Raw genomic sequence first — 17,234 nt, forward strand, 5'->3', positions numbered from 1 at the left:
AACTCTAATAGGTACTCAGACATTTTACTGATGATCATATGACTCATTGGTGTGTTTGGGTTTGTTTTAAGAAGTTGTGTTTTTAAAAGCTGAGTATAAACAAAGCTATATACATATAAAATGACTCATAGTAAGATTTTATGGTATTTTTATTACCAGAATGACTAAATGCAAATCAAGTGCTTTTATAGTGCTATAAGTGTTCTGTAATAGGAGATCAAACAGACATACCAAAATAGTAGTAGCTTCCTATTGTAAACAAACCAACAGTATCTCCTGTATTACTGGTCTCAGCACTGCATCCAGCAAATATATATATGGACACCTCCCCCAGCAGTGATATAACTGTGTACACAGACACGCTCTGTTATCTTTACAGTATCTACTTTATATCCAACAGAAAGTGAGAACAGACACTCAGGCAGAATCCCTGTGAACGAAGTCAGACTTATATTTCCTAATGTTAAATAAAAATACAGAAGTAATACATAATGAAGGAGCCAAAGCAGATGAATTCCAGGTTTGTTCTATTGAATTCTTTTGGGTCAATAGTAGGCAAAAAATCTCACCTCTATCATAACGCACATGTGAAAAACAGATTGGTGATCTGTCTGAGGTGAGGTTCACACTCAGGTAAACTACATCGGATTAAAATCTGAACCTGAAATCTCCAAAGATAAGGTAACAAACTTATTTGCTAATGTTGGTCTCAGAAAGGACTAGGGAAAAGCCGCTCTTACAGCTAAATGCTACATAACTACTGTAAATATAAACACAGTTTGGGACACAGCCAGAAAAGAGAGAGATGTTGTACAGACCCAGTAGAAAAACTATCAACATAAGGTCAGAGCAGACATGGAACAAATCTAAACCATCTTTCTTTGAGAGTAAAAGCAAATGACCAATATAAGACACAGGAGAGCTGATCTTCCAGCAAGCAGCCTGTGATGAAAGGAAATGATATGCAAATATGATTCAAGAAGAGTCATTCTGCAGCAGTCTGCAGAACCACAGCGACAGAGGAGTTCAAGAGGAGTCAGCACATGACAAAGGGAAATGATTCTCTTGGTACAGCAACCTCTCATGAGCCAGAGAAAGCAGGACTGGTCTGAAACCCCACATTATGAAACAAGATTTATTTCCCCTTGTGCAATGTATTTTATTTTTTCTTACTGAAGATTTAGCAGAGTGCTCAGCACAAGCACCAGAGCAGTCCATGGGAAAAAAACCTGTCATCTTCTTACTAGATTTTACTATGCTAATTGGAGGGGGCGGTAAGGAGGGAAGGTTTGATTGAGCTTTGTCTTCTAATGCAAGTCAGCAAGACTAAGCTCAAGGAGGCAGCAAACCAACAGCACCAAAGTCAGTTAGGAGACAGCACAACCAGAGTATGAATGATGAATAGAACACAAACCAGGAACAGCACATTGCATGTAGGGCAGCGAGACCTGATCCTTGCATACGCTGCACTTCAACCTGTACCAGTTAAACAAGCACAGATTCTTGTTATTTCGTATTTTATAAAAACTATTACTTTTTCAGGAAAAGGAAAAAAAAGGTAGCTGGAGCCACAAGTCAAAAATACTGTGCAAATTCTAGTTGTCACAGGGACTTTTTTGAAAGGATCTCTCTATATTCTTTTTCAGTCTTTGATCCCATATGTTGACACAGAGTAGCATAAAAGAATCACGAGTAAAAGTAACCACTGTAAACTGAACAGCTCAGTGGTGAGAAAACTGAGGATGGTATGTTCCTGAGAACTTAGCAAACCCTAGCCACAGTGAATCAAACAAAAGATCTCTTCCTCTCTTTTCCCCAGTGATGAAACCAGGTTTCACACCTAGGGCCTGAGGGAGGAGGTTCCCAAACTCTAAATCCATGAGACAAAGATCAGCAGTTAGCAGCTGGTCTGTGGAACCCTAATAAAGCAAGATTTACAACACATCCTTTCCCCGAGGCAAATTCTGCAAGAAGGTTCAATGGCTTGAGGACTAGGACTAGTTTTTACAAACTAGTGAATATACTGCAGCATCAACATACATAAGAGTATCAGATATAAGCAGAGATTTTGTATCTATTCATACATCCTCTTGGAGGATTAGGAGCCAAAGAAATTGAAGCAGTGAATTTCCACATATAACTAAACCAGCCGTGCATGTCTGAATAGCTGTAATTTTCAATCATGCTTTAAGATATACAAGAAGCACAAAGAATCGTATCTAAAAAGGTAACCAATAATGACCCAGGGAAACAATATGAGAACAGCATATACAAGAGTCTGGTTATTACAATGAAATTTTCTTGCTTTTGTGCCACTGGTTCAAATCATAGCTCAGTTAAAATCAGTTTGATGATTATACTTGAGAGGGTCTGAAGCCACTTAAAAGACATTAATTTACTTTGTTGAAGTCAATGCCCTAAGGAAGACATCACAAAAAGTTAAATAGCTGGCACTAAAATTCTTCTAGCACAATCTTTTCTTTGCAAGATGCTCTTTCCATGGCAAGTGTGAGGCATGCTGAACTGTATTGACATTGTCACTGTGACTTACCTACCATACAAGTGTCCATTTTAAGTGTTACGCTGTGTCTAGCCAGGTACAGCAGTATGACACTGGAAATAACATTTTGTCTTCCTAGCACTGAGGATCAGGTTTTTCCTCATTGCAATATTCAAATATATGCATCAAGAGCACTTGTAAGTGAAAAGCAGCAGCACACTCAAAGGAGAAAAGCCAAATCCCTCTATGTGAATACTTTACTGAATGCCCAATTGAAAAAGCAAGATTCCCCTTGCCTTTTGTTGGCATAGACAAAAGACCAAATTATTGCTAGGCACAGAAGCTGGAATCAGTTCAAATACTACATTATATTTATCAGATTCCCGGATACCACTTGATGTGCTGCTGAAAGGAACCTTACATTGTAGGTGCTGGATGGAAAGCCACAGAATCAGCACACTGACTGCAGTGCTTTGATGTTCTCAGATAAGGTCAATAATCTGCATACCAGGGAATTATTCACAGCCTCAGGTTGTGGAAAAATGTTTTCAGGGGCAATGCAAAGATAGTGTATTGAAACTAGACTAGTGTTTTTTGTAGAAAAGGTTGGCAAGAGAAGTCATCTCACAGGAGGTTTAAAAGCTCACTGGATCCATCTGAACAAGCTAACCATCTTCCCTGCATTGGAGCAAAAAATGTAAGGTGCATGCCTGACTGATGGGAAAAAGCATAAAGTACATACAAAATCTTAGCGTATGCTCCCAAACAGAAGAATTGAGTGAATGAACTTAATAGTAAATCAGACAGAATACAATCAGCAGTGAAGAGCTATTGATTCAAAGCACTTGCTTTGAGCAGGTGATGTCGTATCACTGAAGCAATCATCACCTTTCAGGAATGAACTCAAAGGATTTTTTTGGCCCAAGAAACTGATGTCTTGTATTCTACATTTTACACAGACTCGAAGTGCCATACTAGAGAATCTAAAGCTGACAAATGTAAGTCAGGATGTATCAAAAAATAGACTGCATGCTCTGAGGTTCACATGCTCCTTTACAGCTATTTTTGTCAAAAGCTGAATGGAAAAGAACTGCTTAAACAGCCACTAATACTGAACCATTCTTACAAGGCAGCTAGTTCTCCTTTTAAGTCCCCTACTAACCATGTGAGACTTTGATAAGCCAAGCTTTTGTTTGTTTCCACTCTACGTCACGTCCTTCTAGAAGCAATGATGCCTCCTTTCCATAAGCAAGACATGCCAATGACAAAACCAGAAACCTCTGACAGAAGTTGAAAAAGGATTAATAACTGGCTATATTGCTGACTGGTTTGTGTAGAACAAAGATGATGGCCTCACTTCTCACAAGCAGAATTCACATCCAAGGTGCAAGAAAGATCTGTCCCATAACCAAATAATAATAAACATTAATTAGATGATGATATTTTGTATAAACTGTGTCAAACATGTTAATTTGAGTTTTCAATGTGTTCTTGCAGCCCACACCAGACTGCTTTGGGGCCACCTATGACTTCTGTCCTCGAGAGTAAGCACATTTCTCCAAACAGCATTGGGATACCTGAACAGAAAAGTGGATACAATTCCTAAGAATCATCCAAGAAAATAGCTCAATAGGCAGCAAGTCCCCAAGGAGATGTTGGCTGGTCACTTCTTACCATTAGAAGTGCATTCAGTACAATTACCAACCATTGTCATTGCTAATGACACATGTGTTATACAAGATGTTTGAAGATGGAAGAAAAACGCTGTGGTAAGTGCTAACAGAAGATGGGATGGTCTGTGCATCAGTGACTATCAGAGGAAGTCCCTCTAAGTAAACGTGGTCCATGCTATCTGAACTAGCACTCTGCAAAATACTTGGAAAGGGTTAAATGCAGTACCAGTTCCTCTACCTAATTTTACATTTTTTAGCCTAAGGAAGGAAAGAAAAGTTGACTGCAAAAATCACATTCATTATTTTTACATGAACGCCATAACCCACACAGTCTTCAGACAGCACTACTTTATGCAGAAAGCCTGGGGTAAGCTAAATAGCAACACGTACCTTTTGCTCAAAATGGTTTATCCCAATTAGGCAGTGACAACGGCAAAGATAATTGGTGTGCTACAAATGTTGCATTGCGCATCAGTCTCAACGCCATCATTAATTAGCACTCCCCACTCAGTTACTCCACCCGTATGAACTTCTCTCCCATTCGCTCTCAGTACACCCAACTTGTGCAGCGCCGGGCACAGGCGGCCGCAGGTGGCCGCCGGTGCCCGTGACCCCGCTCTGCCCGCGCAGCCGGCCCGCTGCCGCTGCCTCAGAGCGGCCCAGCCGTCGCAGCCCTGGAGCGCTCTTCTCGGAAGGCTTCGCACCACAGCTGGGTCCCGGCCTGGCCCATGGCGAACGCGGACTATTCAGTCACTCCGGCATTCCCGCCCGAGCTGTACCCCCGGGGCTCGACCCCGCTCCCGGCCCTGAGGGGAGGTGGGGGGGGCTCTCCCACCTGCGCTCGCCCTAGCGCCACCTGGCGGGCGCGGCGCCCCGCTGCGCGCGCAGCGCCGCAGCCCTTCCCGCGGCGGCCGCGCTATCAAGATGGCCGCCCCGCGCGCGCGCCGCCCGCCCTCAGGGCCGACGGCGACAGGGCCTGGGGGCACATACCGCGTCCGTTATCCCGCAGAACTCGTCCAGCCGCCCCAACAAGTCTTCAATCGTCTCTTCCATTTCTTTCACCTGAGGGGAGAAAAACGGTCACAGAGGCCAGGCTGGGGCCCCGGCGGGTGCCTGCCAGCAGCCGGGCACCACACCGCCCCCCCCCCCGGCCTCGCCTCTCTGCCGTCCCCAGCTGCCGAACCCAAGCCGAGCTGGGGAATATTTAGGCAACCACCGTATCACCAACTCCAAAAGTTCAAAACCCAGATGCACAGAATTCATTATATTGAGAAACGCAAAACTTGGGAGGCTCCAGGAGGCACCCCCGCACCAGGAGGTGACCCATACGGCGATGAAGGGTGTCCCCAACAACTGCCTCCACATGGATTTCAAGTTCTAGATCTCACAACGAGTTTTCTGCCAGCAAGCTTCTAAACCTGTAATGTCAATGCGTATTTCAGCAAAAGTTCCTTGCCAAGCATCTCACTCAAGTTTTGAGGCAGAAAAGTTTATGCTAACACTTGCACTTGGATGTAACAACAAAGTGGGATCTATGGAAGTCAATTTGAAGTTACAGCCCACGTTATTCACTGACAGAAAAATGGTTAACCCCCCCCAAAAATCTAACCCATTAGCAAATACCTAAAAGAAAAAAAATCCCAACCAACCACTTTGACTATTCTGAAGCAGAGAGAACACTACAAACGAAAACCAAGAGCTGCTCAGAAGGGCAGTTTTGGACAGCCATTGAAATGTTTTTCCCATATCAGAAAAGGAGCCCATATTTAAAACTCCAGGAAAAACCCTCAACAGCTACTATTAAATAATGAACCTGATGAAAACTTCATGTCTGTTTGGTTTTTTTTAAATAAAGCCAAAGGGAAGTTGTCCCATTTGTTGGGGCTACTTCACTTAAATGGTCGTTGTAAAATTAGAACAAGAGCAAAAGTTGCCTTAGTAGACCTCTTTATCATTTTTCATGTGGGCTGTAATGAATTATCTTGTTCCTAAATAAAGTTTATTATCCTTTCACCTGGTAATAAAATTAGGGAAACCTGAGTCGCCTCTGAAATTCAAATTGTGGTTATCAATCCCACAGTTGGGCTAACTCTAGGATTTTTTTTTTGCCGTTCTTAAAAGTGTCCAAGGACCTCCCAAAACACGTACAATCGCTCTTGTCTGGAGCAACATGGCAAAGGGAGTTGCTATCACACAAAGGCATTAGATAGAAGAAAGGGTGCTAGAAGAGGAAGAATAGGTAAGAAGACAAATGCACTGTCAGCAAGGGGTAGAATGGAAAATACTAGACTCTTGATTTAGTAAATTTAGTTGATTTAGACTGAAGCAAATGTTAAGAGCAGCATACAATATAAGTTCACCCCAGAGGTTGTGCTTTGCATGGACTGAAGATGGTTACTGGCATGTAACTCCTCCTTTGCTTTATGAAACCCATTCCACATAAACAGAGCAAACAACATTCTCTACAGAGCCTGAGTCAACTTTCCAGCTCAAAGGAGGTGTTGTTAGGCCTCTGGAGACTCATTTGCAGACAACTTCTGCAACAGAACAGATTGGAGAGTATGATTTCAGCTATGGAGGTATTCCTGGAGGTAGCTTCTGCACCAACCCTAAGATGGCAATAGGGAAGGCAAAAGCCTTTTGCCAGAGAACCTGAGAGAACAAAAGAGAAACACTAGTGGGGCAACAAAATACTCAAATTGCTTTAGAAAGGGTGTTCTGAAAAGGCTGCTAGAAGTCATCCAGAGAGCAATCACATGAACCCAGGAGACCAAATCCACCATGAAAAGTGAGAGCACTATTCTAGGCCAGCAACCATGCAAGCTGGGGAAGACTCAACTCCTATTCACTTCCAGGACAGTGATTCAAAAACTAGAAAGAACAAATTATGCTATCATAAAGATGAAAGGAAGAACAACAAAAAACCCTTAAGCACATGGAAGAAATAGCAACTGTTTTCACAAAGGCAAACATGTATGTATTTATATAGGACATAATGTGGGCTGAGGATAAATACCTGTTCAGTAGACTGCAGATAAGAGCTCAGGCCCAAAAGCTCTGCAACTATGCTGGAGCAGCACTGAGATAAGACTGGTATGTATTGTCTCAGAGAAATTGTTACCAGCTGGCATCTTCATCAGCTTAGTGACCACACCTCTCAGCCTATTCAGGTTATTTCCTAAGATGCTTATGTCTCATGAACCCTGTGTGACGTCTTCATGGTAGCATAAACTATCACATTATATTCACATTGTAACTTCACTTACACAGGATTTAAAACCTACCCACAACAGTTTTACTGCCTCTTTTTTGTGTACATATCTGGACAGAAGAAACCTCAAGACACATTATACACCACAGGTTGATCAGGAGAGATCCATAGATGCTGTAAATCAATGCGTGGATTTTAGTGGTGCTAACATGAGTTTACATCCCCTAACAATCTGTTCCATGTCTATCTGAAGTAAAGATTTCTGTGTGGAAAAGCTGTTTTCCTTCTGCTGCTCCTTTGCATGCTTCAGTAAGGAACAGAATGTCCACATCTAATTTTTCCTCAGAAAGAGGGAGCACTCTTCCTCCACCACTTCACATAGGCTAACTCTGGAAAGATCACTGCTAAACAACAAAAAGATGTATTCTTTTCAAATAAGAAAGAGGTCTCAGTGTTTTCACATTCCTATAATAAATTTAATTTGTGAAGAACTTGTAAGTATTGAGTCTGATTTCTTGAAGTCTTCATAAGGCAGAGAAACAATTGCTAGCTTTTTTGTTAAGTGTTATTTTACAGCAGAGCAATCTCAGTGGGTGGTGCAAGCATCAGATGGCCTGTAGAACAATTCTGTCAAACTCCCGACATCTCTTGGCAAGCCTGTGCCGTCAGCTTCACAGGCCTGGAGCCACTAACGTAGCCACATGTTCAGGACAAGCACAGTTGGCTTAAGGAGATAGTCCAAAACTGATCCCAAACTTACAGCTTTGAAAAGGCTGTTTAATGGCAGCAATCATTAAATGCGTGACTGTAAAGCAGGTGTAAATTCCACTAATTTGACAGATTACGCATTAAAGAAACATCCATTTAAAGAAGTTGCAGTACAGGTTACCGGTTACTGTCCTGCTCTAAGCTTGCAGACACGCTTCAGGCAGGTAGCTTCCTGACATTATTAGCCCTTCTAGTATCTACCATGAGCATCCTGCATTCATCACGTTCATAAAGATTCAAACATTGGAGTAGCATGCGTTAGAGGACAGAAGCAAAGTTTATTGACACCACACCAATAAGTTAATTCAAAACAGATTCACAGTCCTTAATCTTTACTCTGAAGTGTTCCATAGCCTGAAATGTAACAGAAGACAACAACAGTAAGAAACAATAGAAAATAGATGCAAACAAGCCACTTAACACTATTTCTTCAAGGCATACTACTATAAAAGAACACTAGACATAAAAAAAAGCCAAAATACTATGTTTAAAAAGCACTCAACTGCAAATACTTAGCAGATCCATATGAATTGCAAAAGAGAAAAACAACATTCTAAGGGCTCAATGTATTTAAGACACCTTCGGAAATGGTTAAGAGGATCCTGTTGCAACTTGCAGTATCAACAATATATTTACCATCATCTGTAATTAAGTACTTACTAAACAGACCATACAAGCTCCTTCCAGGTGATTATAGAACTCGCTGTATATTTATCATTAAGATCTGAACTAAAACCCACTGAACACGCTTCAAAGATATGATGTAAACACGGGTGACAAGTGGTTCTTAGTTAAGACTGTAATTTCACAACCACTTTAAAATTATATAAGCTGGCATTGTCATTGAAAGTAGTCTACCCTTTTCCACCACTCACTTATGCCCCTAAAGCCAACCCCTTTGCATGTGAGAGGACAGACATTCACAGTGGAATGAATCAGGAAATTGTTCTGGGTTGAAAACTAACCGTTAATTTCTTTGCCACATCATTCTAGCTCAGACCAGTTCTTGGACTCAATTTATCACACAGCCATGTTAAAGCTAGCACTGACAAAGAAACCAGGTAGCAAGAGGAAGACACACGTTGGATCTTTCAATAGCAGTGTTAACTTATCGTGAAACTTTAGCCAAAGGCACAACAGCACCACTTCCAGATGGCATTTTAATGTTCCCATATATCCACTGTTGATTCTCCTGTTTATTTATGGAAAGAAAACAAAACAGAACAAAATTAAAACCATTACTTCATTTTGTAATACACAGGCTAGCTTTGAGGTTAGCTTTCCTTTCAGACTTTCTTTTATGTAGTATATATTGTACCCATAGTAATATCCCTTTCTCACCACTTCCCTTTAAACGTCTTTGTTTCTTGACAGGAATCTCCTCCCCCTTTACTCCAAGCCTGAGATAAGACAAGCTTCTGTAACTACTTCCACCACTCCTTCTTTCATTTTGCCTCAGCATTATGCTCCCATTCAACCTTGTAACAATTTATCCACTTTTCCCAAGGATTATTATTTTTTTTTTAATACCAAACTCACTCCTTGATAAAAAGATTTGGGTCAGGTATTTTATATCAACTGTTCAGGCTCACAATATGAATACTGTGTTCTAACTTATCACACTTCATTAAGGAACACGAAAAAAGAAAATTCAGCACTGAATCTCTTACACAAAGTTTTCCGAAAAGCCTTCCACTTTCACTCAGAAAGTTAAACTGCCTTTGTTGGGATTTGAAGTGCTCTCCTACCTAGCATGTCATTAAAATGAAAAGGTAGGCACAGAAAACTTCAAAAATAGCCAAACTAGAAAACCACACAACTCTTTATAACATTAGAGACTCCAGCAGGTACATTTCAATATTGCTGAAAATTAAGAGGTTCTTCAGTATGATGTCCTCCTATGCCAGCTTCAGAATACTGAAAAAAAGCCCTACAAAGGGAAAACAATCAGTGCATAAAGGGAAACAAAAATAACAGAATGGCAAGTGTATTTCAATAGTAAAATTAAAGTATTTCACGACTATTTAGAGGATACATTCAAATTAGGAAGAATAATATTATGTCATGCAGCATATGCTTGAAAGCTGTCACTTAGCAAAATCTTCTACTGGACTATACAAATCTCTTATTTTGCATTCATCATTATCATAGTCTCATGTGCTACAACTGCTACATAAAATTAAAAATCATAATGAAAATTAGGAGTTATATGCTACAGGAAATTGTTACTGCTAATTACAAAACTTGAAAAATGCAGAACTAAGGCAAGTGTTTGTGAAAAGGAACTGAAGGCTCTCATTCTGATTTCCACAACACTGTGACATGTGACAGAGCTGAGCTAGCAGTGCAAGGCCCACAGGAAGAGAGACTTAAGAAGATGCTTCCACAAAAGCTGTGATTAATACCCAAGTAGGAAAATACGTAAATTATATTGCTGCTTTGAGCAAGCTACCAATATGTGCAAGAATCAAGAGAGATCAGTAGTAAAACGTTCCTTCAGCTGAAGATGCCTGAAGGAAACAGAATGACTTGCAAGTAGCAAAGAACACAAGTTGTTTCCGTATTCCTTGTAAGAACTAACAGGCTTGGTACTCAGTTACAAAAATACATAGCCTGCCACACAACACCATACAGGAAACTTGTTTTATCAATTGGCAGGTCTTTATTTCTTATTTAACACCAGCATGAGTGGCACTTGATGAAACCAATAGAATCCAGCTGACATGAACTTTAATGAAACTTATTTCCTACTAAGTAGTTCACTTTGAAATGTCATCTTAATCAAGCTTGAAAATGCATTTTTGTAATTGTTAATAGCATTAACAATACTTGTTTCTGGCCCACTATAGATGTGTAGATGACTAATAAAGTAGCTCTTAATCCAGAAGGAAGGCAAAAGCTGTCAGTGGCTTAACCACACGAAAATTATGTGGGTATCATGGACTAAGCATTATATCATCTCCTGGAAAATGCTGAACAGAAAAACAAATCAAAGATCCCAAGATCTGGATGTGTGTAGGTGGCCTGACTTACTGCAAATCATAGATAACCACATATGGAGAGATTAAATTGATGGAGTGATGATGTCAAGGGAGAGGCATACGAAAAAAATTCTCTGAATAGTGAAACTGAACAAGTTTCCCATTCTTTTTTTTCTTGGAGACAAAAATAAATCACATCAACATTTTACTGACAAAATGAAGGATGGGGGTGAGGGAAAGCTGTTTTAAAGACTGATTTAGGAGCGTCTTTTATCTTGACAAGAGAAAATTTTCAATAATCTACCCAAAGAGAAAGTTGTTCACTTTACATCACCACCAGGCTCAAGTGGGATAGGAACTACCTACAGGTCAGAAAGGGGGGATACTCCCAAATGCTCTCTACTTCGGTGGTTTTAGTCTTCCTCTCTTTTTTAAGGTGGGGTGTATCTTAGTGCAACTTCAAACCCTCTCTCTTTGCCTTCTGGGGTCTCAAGCGTCCCTGGTCCATCACCAGGATGGCGACAGTGCCACGCAGGATCACCGCTGTCACCATCCTGATTGAGCTGAGCAGCTAGACTCTGGTAACTAACCGCACCGAAGAGCCTCACTCAAATTAAGCATCATTCCACTTAATCACATCAGTGCTCTGAGCGTGACTTTACAGTCACCAGCAGACTTGGTTTCCGCAAAAAACAAATAACAGAGTAGCAGCACATAGTCATGGAACACTTATTCAGCTATTCAGGAGCTCAGCAGTAGCTCAACTTTATCCAACACTGCATCCCAGACCGGGGAGACCTGAAGAGTAGGCCCTGCTCAGCCGGAGGGAACGCGAACACTCCGCTCTCTCCAAAAATAAGTCAAGCATCGCGAGCAGCGGGCGAGCCCGGAGCCGGGCAGCAGGGGAGCGCCTCGCACGTCCCTGCCCAGACAGGCGCCGGGACGCGGCGGGCAGGAGCCTCCGCAGCTACCGGGCAGGGCGACCCCGAGGGCTGCCAATGGGAACCGGCCCCCCGGCAGTCTCTGCCCCCACGGCTGGGGCGGAGCCGCCCCCTTCCCCAGGGACCCCCCGGGCCCCTGCCCGGCGCGGGGCCCGCCGGCCGCACCCGCAGCCTCCCCGCCCCTCAACCGCCCCCCGGGCCGCTACAGCCGGCGCCCCTCGAGGGGCGCCGCCGAGCCCGCCCCTCGCTCCCCAGCTGACGGACCGCCCCCGGGCCGGGGCAGCCCCTGCTCGCCCCCCCCTTCCCCGCTCTTACCTCTTCCCCGGGCGGCGGGGTCAGGCAGCGGCCGAACCGCCGAGCCCCGCTCTCCTCAGCCGCCGCCCCCGCCCGGGGCTCCGGCGACTCCTCCGGCCGCAGCATCCCCTCGGCGGCAGCTCGCCGCCGGTCCCCGGCTGAGCTCATGGCAGCCGCCGCTCCGCCCCCGGCCGCCGCTCCTCCTCCCCCCCGCCCGGCCCAGCCGGGGCTTCCCGGGGCCGCGACGCCTCAGCGCTCCCCGCCCGCCGCCGCGGGCCGCGCGCGCCACCTAGCGGGGCGGGGCCGCAACGGCTGCAGCGCGGGGCGGCGGGACCGGGGCGCCGCAACGGCCCCTACTGCAACGGCCCCGGCCCCCCGCGCGCCGCGTACAGCCGCCACACCGCACCCGCGGAAAAACCGGCACCGCGGAACGCCCGCAGGCGGCCGCTTCTAAAATCAAGTTTTCCTCAGAGCGTTCTGCTCCAGCAAGGCCGTGCTGCGGCCTGGAGGAGAGAGGCCAGGCAGGCCCTGAGCAGATGCACAGGACTCGATGTCTAGTTTTTAATAACTAGGAAATTAAAGGCTGCAGCTGAAAATGCAACTTTAAAGGTGCTCAGAATTTCTCTATGCCCTCTTTGCAAGGTATTTAGATGACTTGAGGTTACAGACATCCAATTTCGTATTAGGCAGAGCAGAACTTCTGACACGAGTGCCCCAGTCACAACACCCTGTCCTCCTCCCTGAGGGGGGAGCTGCGAGAGACACCCTGGGGAAGCCCGCAGAGACGCTTCTGGGATGCCTCTTCACCACAAAAGATGCTCTTCTTTGCATTAGGCTCCTTCAAAACACACCCTTAAACCAAAGCAATATTTTAGAGAAGGACAGATGATCAAGACAGCAGCTAGATTTGAGACAAAAATAACCATCTGTTCTCAGCTTGGTAGTTGTTCTTCCTCGTCTAAGCAGGAAACAGGACCCACTTGGTAACTAAAGATCAGTCAAGGATTGGTAGACAGAACAGGGGGAGGATTTCTCAAAAAGTGTTCCTTCTCAATAGCAGTGCTACTCTCGGTTGGAAGAGGTCAGAAGCAGCCTGCCCTCAGGCATGGCCCATGCATCCTGTACAGAAGACTCATCTAGGGTCAAGCGGACTCTGTAGGAGCAGGGACATAAAGCAATATGCAGTATTTACCACTGATCAGTTTGAGACATTATCTAATTCTAGAATTTTATACTATATAAAACTACTTTTCAGTGCTTGCAAAGCAGAAGGCCACAAGAGGTCTGCACTGTCATTCAGAGCTTTTCTTGGCTTTGGATAAGATAAAATTATTGCTGAATAATGGGAGACATTTAAATTCAGTTTAGCATTCATAAGAAAATGCCAAATTTATAGCCTGTAGTTTGCTGAGAAGATCAAAGCAGCCAGGCTTGAAGAGGTACTTGAAGCAACAGAAGAGCGAGCTAATAGGTTGCAGGGTTTCCCCAAATCTTTTCTCAAGAGCAGGGACAGACACAGCAAGCTGAATCTAGTCTACATCACTCTGACAACAGCAGCAGACAGACCCTTTTATACTACACTTGTGGTGACCAAAAACCTCTTATCTGAAGAATTGTAAGGTATTTGCAAAACCTGATCCTTCCACTGACCAGCACTGCATAGAGGACAAACACGTTGCGTCTCTGGGTACTTTATTTGTCATTTCAGTTGAAGCTCTCCAGGTCTGGGCAGCTTTCTTGCTATGTATTTGCAGAGTTAACACTCAGGTACCATTTATGCTGTAGACCCTGAGGGTTTCTTATTCTGTCTTTTTGAAATAAGTGTTTCTTATCAGGGAAAGATGCACCAGATAAAATTTAGCAAGTAGTTTTTTTTGCATTAAACTTTAGCTCATTTGTTCATAAATTTGCAAAATGTATTTCCTTTTCTCATTTTATAGCACAGGATAGAAAGAGTATGAAGAGCAGACAATAACAAGGTTAAGGGATTTAAGCTATTAGGATTTTAAATTTCTGAATTAAAAGTCCAAGTGTTTTATGTAACCGTATGTAACATTCAGAAAGTTGGAGAAATCTGAAATGTATTCAATACTGTCTCCTCAGCATTTTAAGAATTCCAGATCCTTTGCATCCTCCAACAAGGAGATGAGAACCTCACTTTTTTTACTGGGTCCTCAATAGCAAAGCAGCAAAGAAAAAAAGCAAAGGCCTTGTAGGAATTTCAGTGTCTCACAACAGGAATACCCCTTTCATGCCTAGAGGTCATTGTTACAGCGATGAGGGTCTAAGTGAGGCCAGGCTTGCAGATATAGTAGCTTTTATCAATATGCTGAGACTCTCACCTCCTACATTAGCATATCTCCTATTTGCTTCCTACTTTTCCACTCTTACCTCCATTTTGTCTTGCAGGTGTGAATAACTAGGCCACTTAATTTCAGAACTGATTTAGACATGCCAGATTATGATACACATCAGCTTTGTCTGTTGTAATCACACCATTATAAAATGGATTTTATAGAAGCACGGACCGTAATCACACCATTATAAAATGGATTTTATAGAAGCACAGACCCCTGCACTGGATGATGTCCCTACTTTCTCTCTCCTTTCATATAATCTGCCGTTCTCATCTGTCCCTCAAACTGTTCCTTGTTTCTGAGCATTGCCATCGCATCTGTGACTACAAAAAAAAAAAAGCACCATATCAGTAACTAGGTATTATCAAGTGCTCAAAAGAAAGTATTCTGAAGAAGTCATTGCACCACAGAGAACCATGTTCTCCTGAGGAAAGCAAACATGGGGGCAATAAATATGTAATTTTTTAAACATAACATCACAGAGTCCAATACAAGTCTTTCACACTGATGAAATGCAAGGCATTTCCTTATACTCAGGTAATAAAATGGTAGTTCATGTAGAAAGGAATGTTAATTGGAAGGACAGGAAATGATATCTTATTAGCAACACTTCTGAATTGCTGTAATAAGAAACGCTGGTTAAATAGCAGAGCACTTCTTCAAATTGCTTTGTGCTTCATATTTCTAAAGCACTTTTAAAATCAAGCATACTACATTAAGTCTGTAGACACAAATTTATCTCCTATTTGAGAGGGAAAGTACACAAGTGATCTATCATAGCTGCACAAGGAATCTGAATTCTCAGATCCTGGCTACAATCTCACCTCTCCAAGAACCAGCTGTAACATTTCTTGCATGCTTCTACAGCATCCAAGAACAATATTGTTACTAACACATTTTTTCCTCATGTTAGTATTAGAAGCCATTGATGAAGCTACCCTGAAGCTGATTATTCCTCTCTAGCATTACCGCATGCAACTACTACATAATAGTATCTGAATATTGATACTTGTATTGCAAGGGACACACGTTCATGAGAATAATTCAGGCAAGTCTAAAACTAGAATGTCACAGCTAGTTTTAAGATAAGAAAACTTCAAAGGGGTATTTAGCACTAGTCTAAATGTTTTTCCTGTTGGTATACCAAGAAGAGTATTTTCAATTGATTACTATGAAAATCCCAGAAAGTCTTTGTATCTGCAACCATACATGAATTTTCAATTTAATAAAATAACTGAAGTCCTAACACCTTGTTAAGAGCTCATCACCTTGAGAAAAGTTAAGTACTGCTGGCATTTAAAGGACAGATGTTACTGCGTGGTACTGAACAGTTGCATTCCTTCCTCAAGGAGGCAGCAGTAAGGGAAAGTTACAATCTTCCTTTACAATTAGTTTCTTAGTTTAGGAAAACTACCAGTAGGGATTACAGTGATTTGTAGAAATAGTGCTGCTGACCTGTACGAGTATGCACTTTAGTTTCATTCCTTTAAAGCGTCCCAGATTAACTTCTGTGTCTTCACCGCAGATTCAGTCCAGGTCAATATTAGCATTAGCCTACTCTTTCAGTTCTCGTCCAAACTAAAGCATCAAGCTTATGTTATCCTCAGAGATACATGCGTTTCTGAGGACAGGTTCCTTAAGTCTTCACTCCTGCAATAACCCACCGCCTTGATTCTTAAGGGATTTTACTTAGGACAAATTCTCTTAATACGTGGAAGCTTGCTGGCAGGCACAGAAACATTAATGGATACTAATGGTCCAGTGAAATTGTCTGTGCTCTTGCTGTCAGGAGCATGTCCTGCCCCAGTGAAAGTACCCCCTGCGCTCAGCATCAGTCCCCAGCCAAGGGACACTGGAGCAGATGCATCTGCAGAGAGTCTGGGTCAACACCAGGCTGATTCTGTAGCAGTATACCTTACATGAAATAGTGTCCTCTAGATTCAATGTGGTTTTGACCTCGTTAAAAATGACTTCTTAGGGAGATAAAGTGGACTGTGAATCAACTAACTCAAGAGTTGGTAAGTGGAAATTATATTCAATTGCACTTTTTCGATCCATCTGTTGATATTTAATTTCCTCATACAAAACTGTTTACACACAGCTTTATTGCTTTTTAGAGTCTTCAGAGTGATCAGTCCTCTACTACTCAGTTTTGTTATGGGCCTGCCTAGATTCGCCATTACATATGCAGAATTAAAACAAACTTTTTCCCCCACACGTACACACTTAACCTACACTGGATTGTTTGCCATTTTGCTGTCTAATCTTGCAGTCTGTCTGCGATCCTTCAAGATTTTGATCCTCCTATTTCTTCATATTTGATTTGTTCAGAGAGTCCAATACTTGAGAAATTTCAGCTACAATACTAGAAAGTTACTTGCTCCCACAATTCACATGTTAAAGAAGGGTTGGTAACTTGGATGTCTCTCCCAGTTTCAGAGCTTTATGCATTTGGATCAAAGTTCTGAAGTTGGAAAAATACTACACCTGAATTTTAGTACAGGCAGGA

General features: G+C 42.7%; 1 protein-coding gene and 1 long non-coding RNA gene across 2 annotated transcripts in view; both read right to left on the reverse strand.

Annotated features, from left to right (window-relative positions):
* Positions 1-12,536, reverse strand: part of BCAS4 (breast carcinoma amplified sequence 4) — a 45,300-nt gene extending 32,764 nt beyond the window's left edge. Inside the window, exons 1-2 of the mRNA XM_074843116.1 lie at positions 12,390-12,536; positions 5,164-5,235 (exon numbers count right to left, since the gene is read on the reverse strand). Coding sequence (XP_074699217.1) covers positions 5,164-5,235; positions 12,390-12,536 — 219 coding nt within the window. The remainder of the gene's footprint in view (positions 1-5,163; positions 5,236-12,389) is intronic.
* Positions 8,411-9,933, reverse strand: LOC141931317 (uncharacterized). Its single transcript, XR_012625544.1, has 2 exons — positions 9,118-9,933; positions 8,411-8,506 (listed from the first exon to the last, which is right to left on the reverse strand). It is a non-coding gene; the product is annotated as an uncharacterized LOC141931317 (long non-coding RNA).
* Positions 12,537-17,234: the final 4,698 nt, after the last annotated feature.

Source organism: Strix aluco, chromosome 17 (assembly GCF_031877795.1).
Source record: "Strix aluco isolate bStrAlu1 chromosome 17, bStrAlu1.hap1, whole genome shotgun sequence".
NCBI classification, from domain to species: Eukaryota; Metazoa; Chordata; class Aves; order Strigiformes; family Strigidae; genus Strix; species Strix aluco.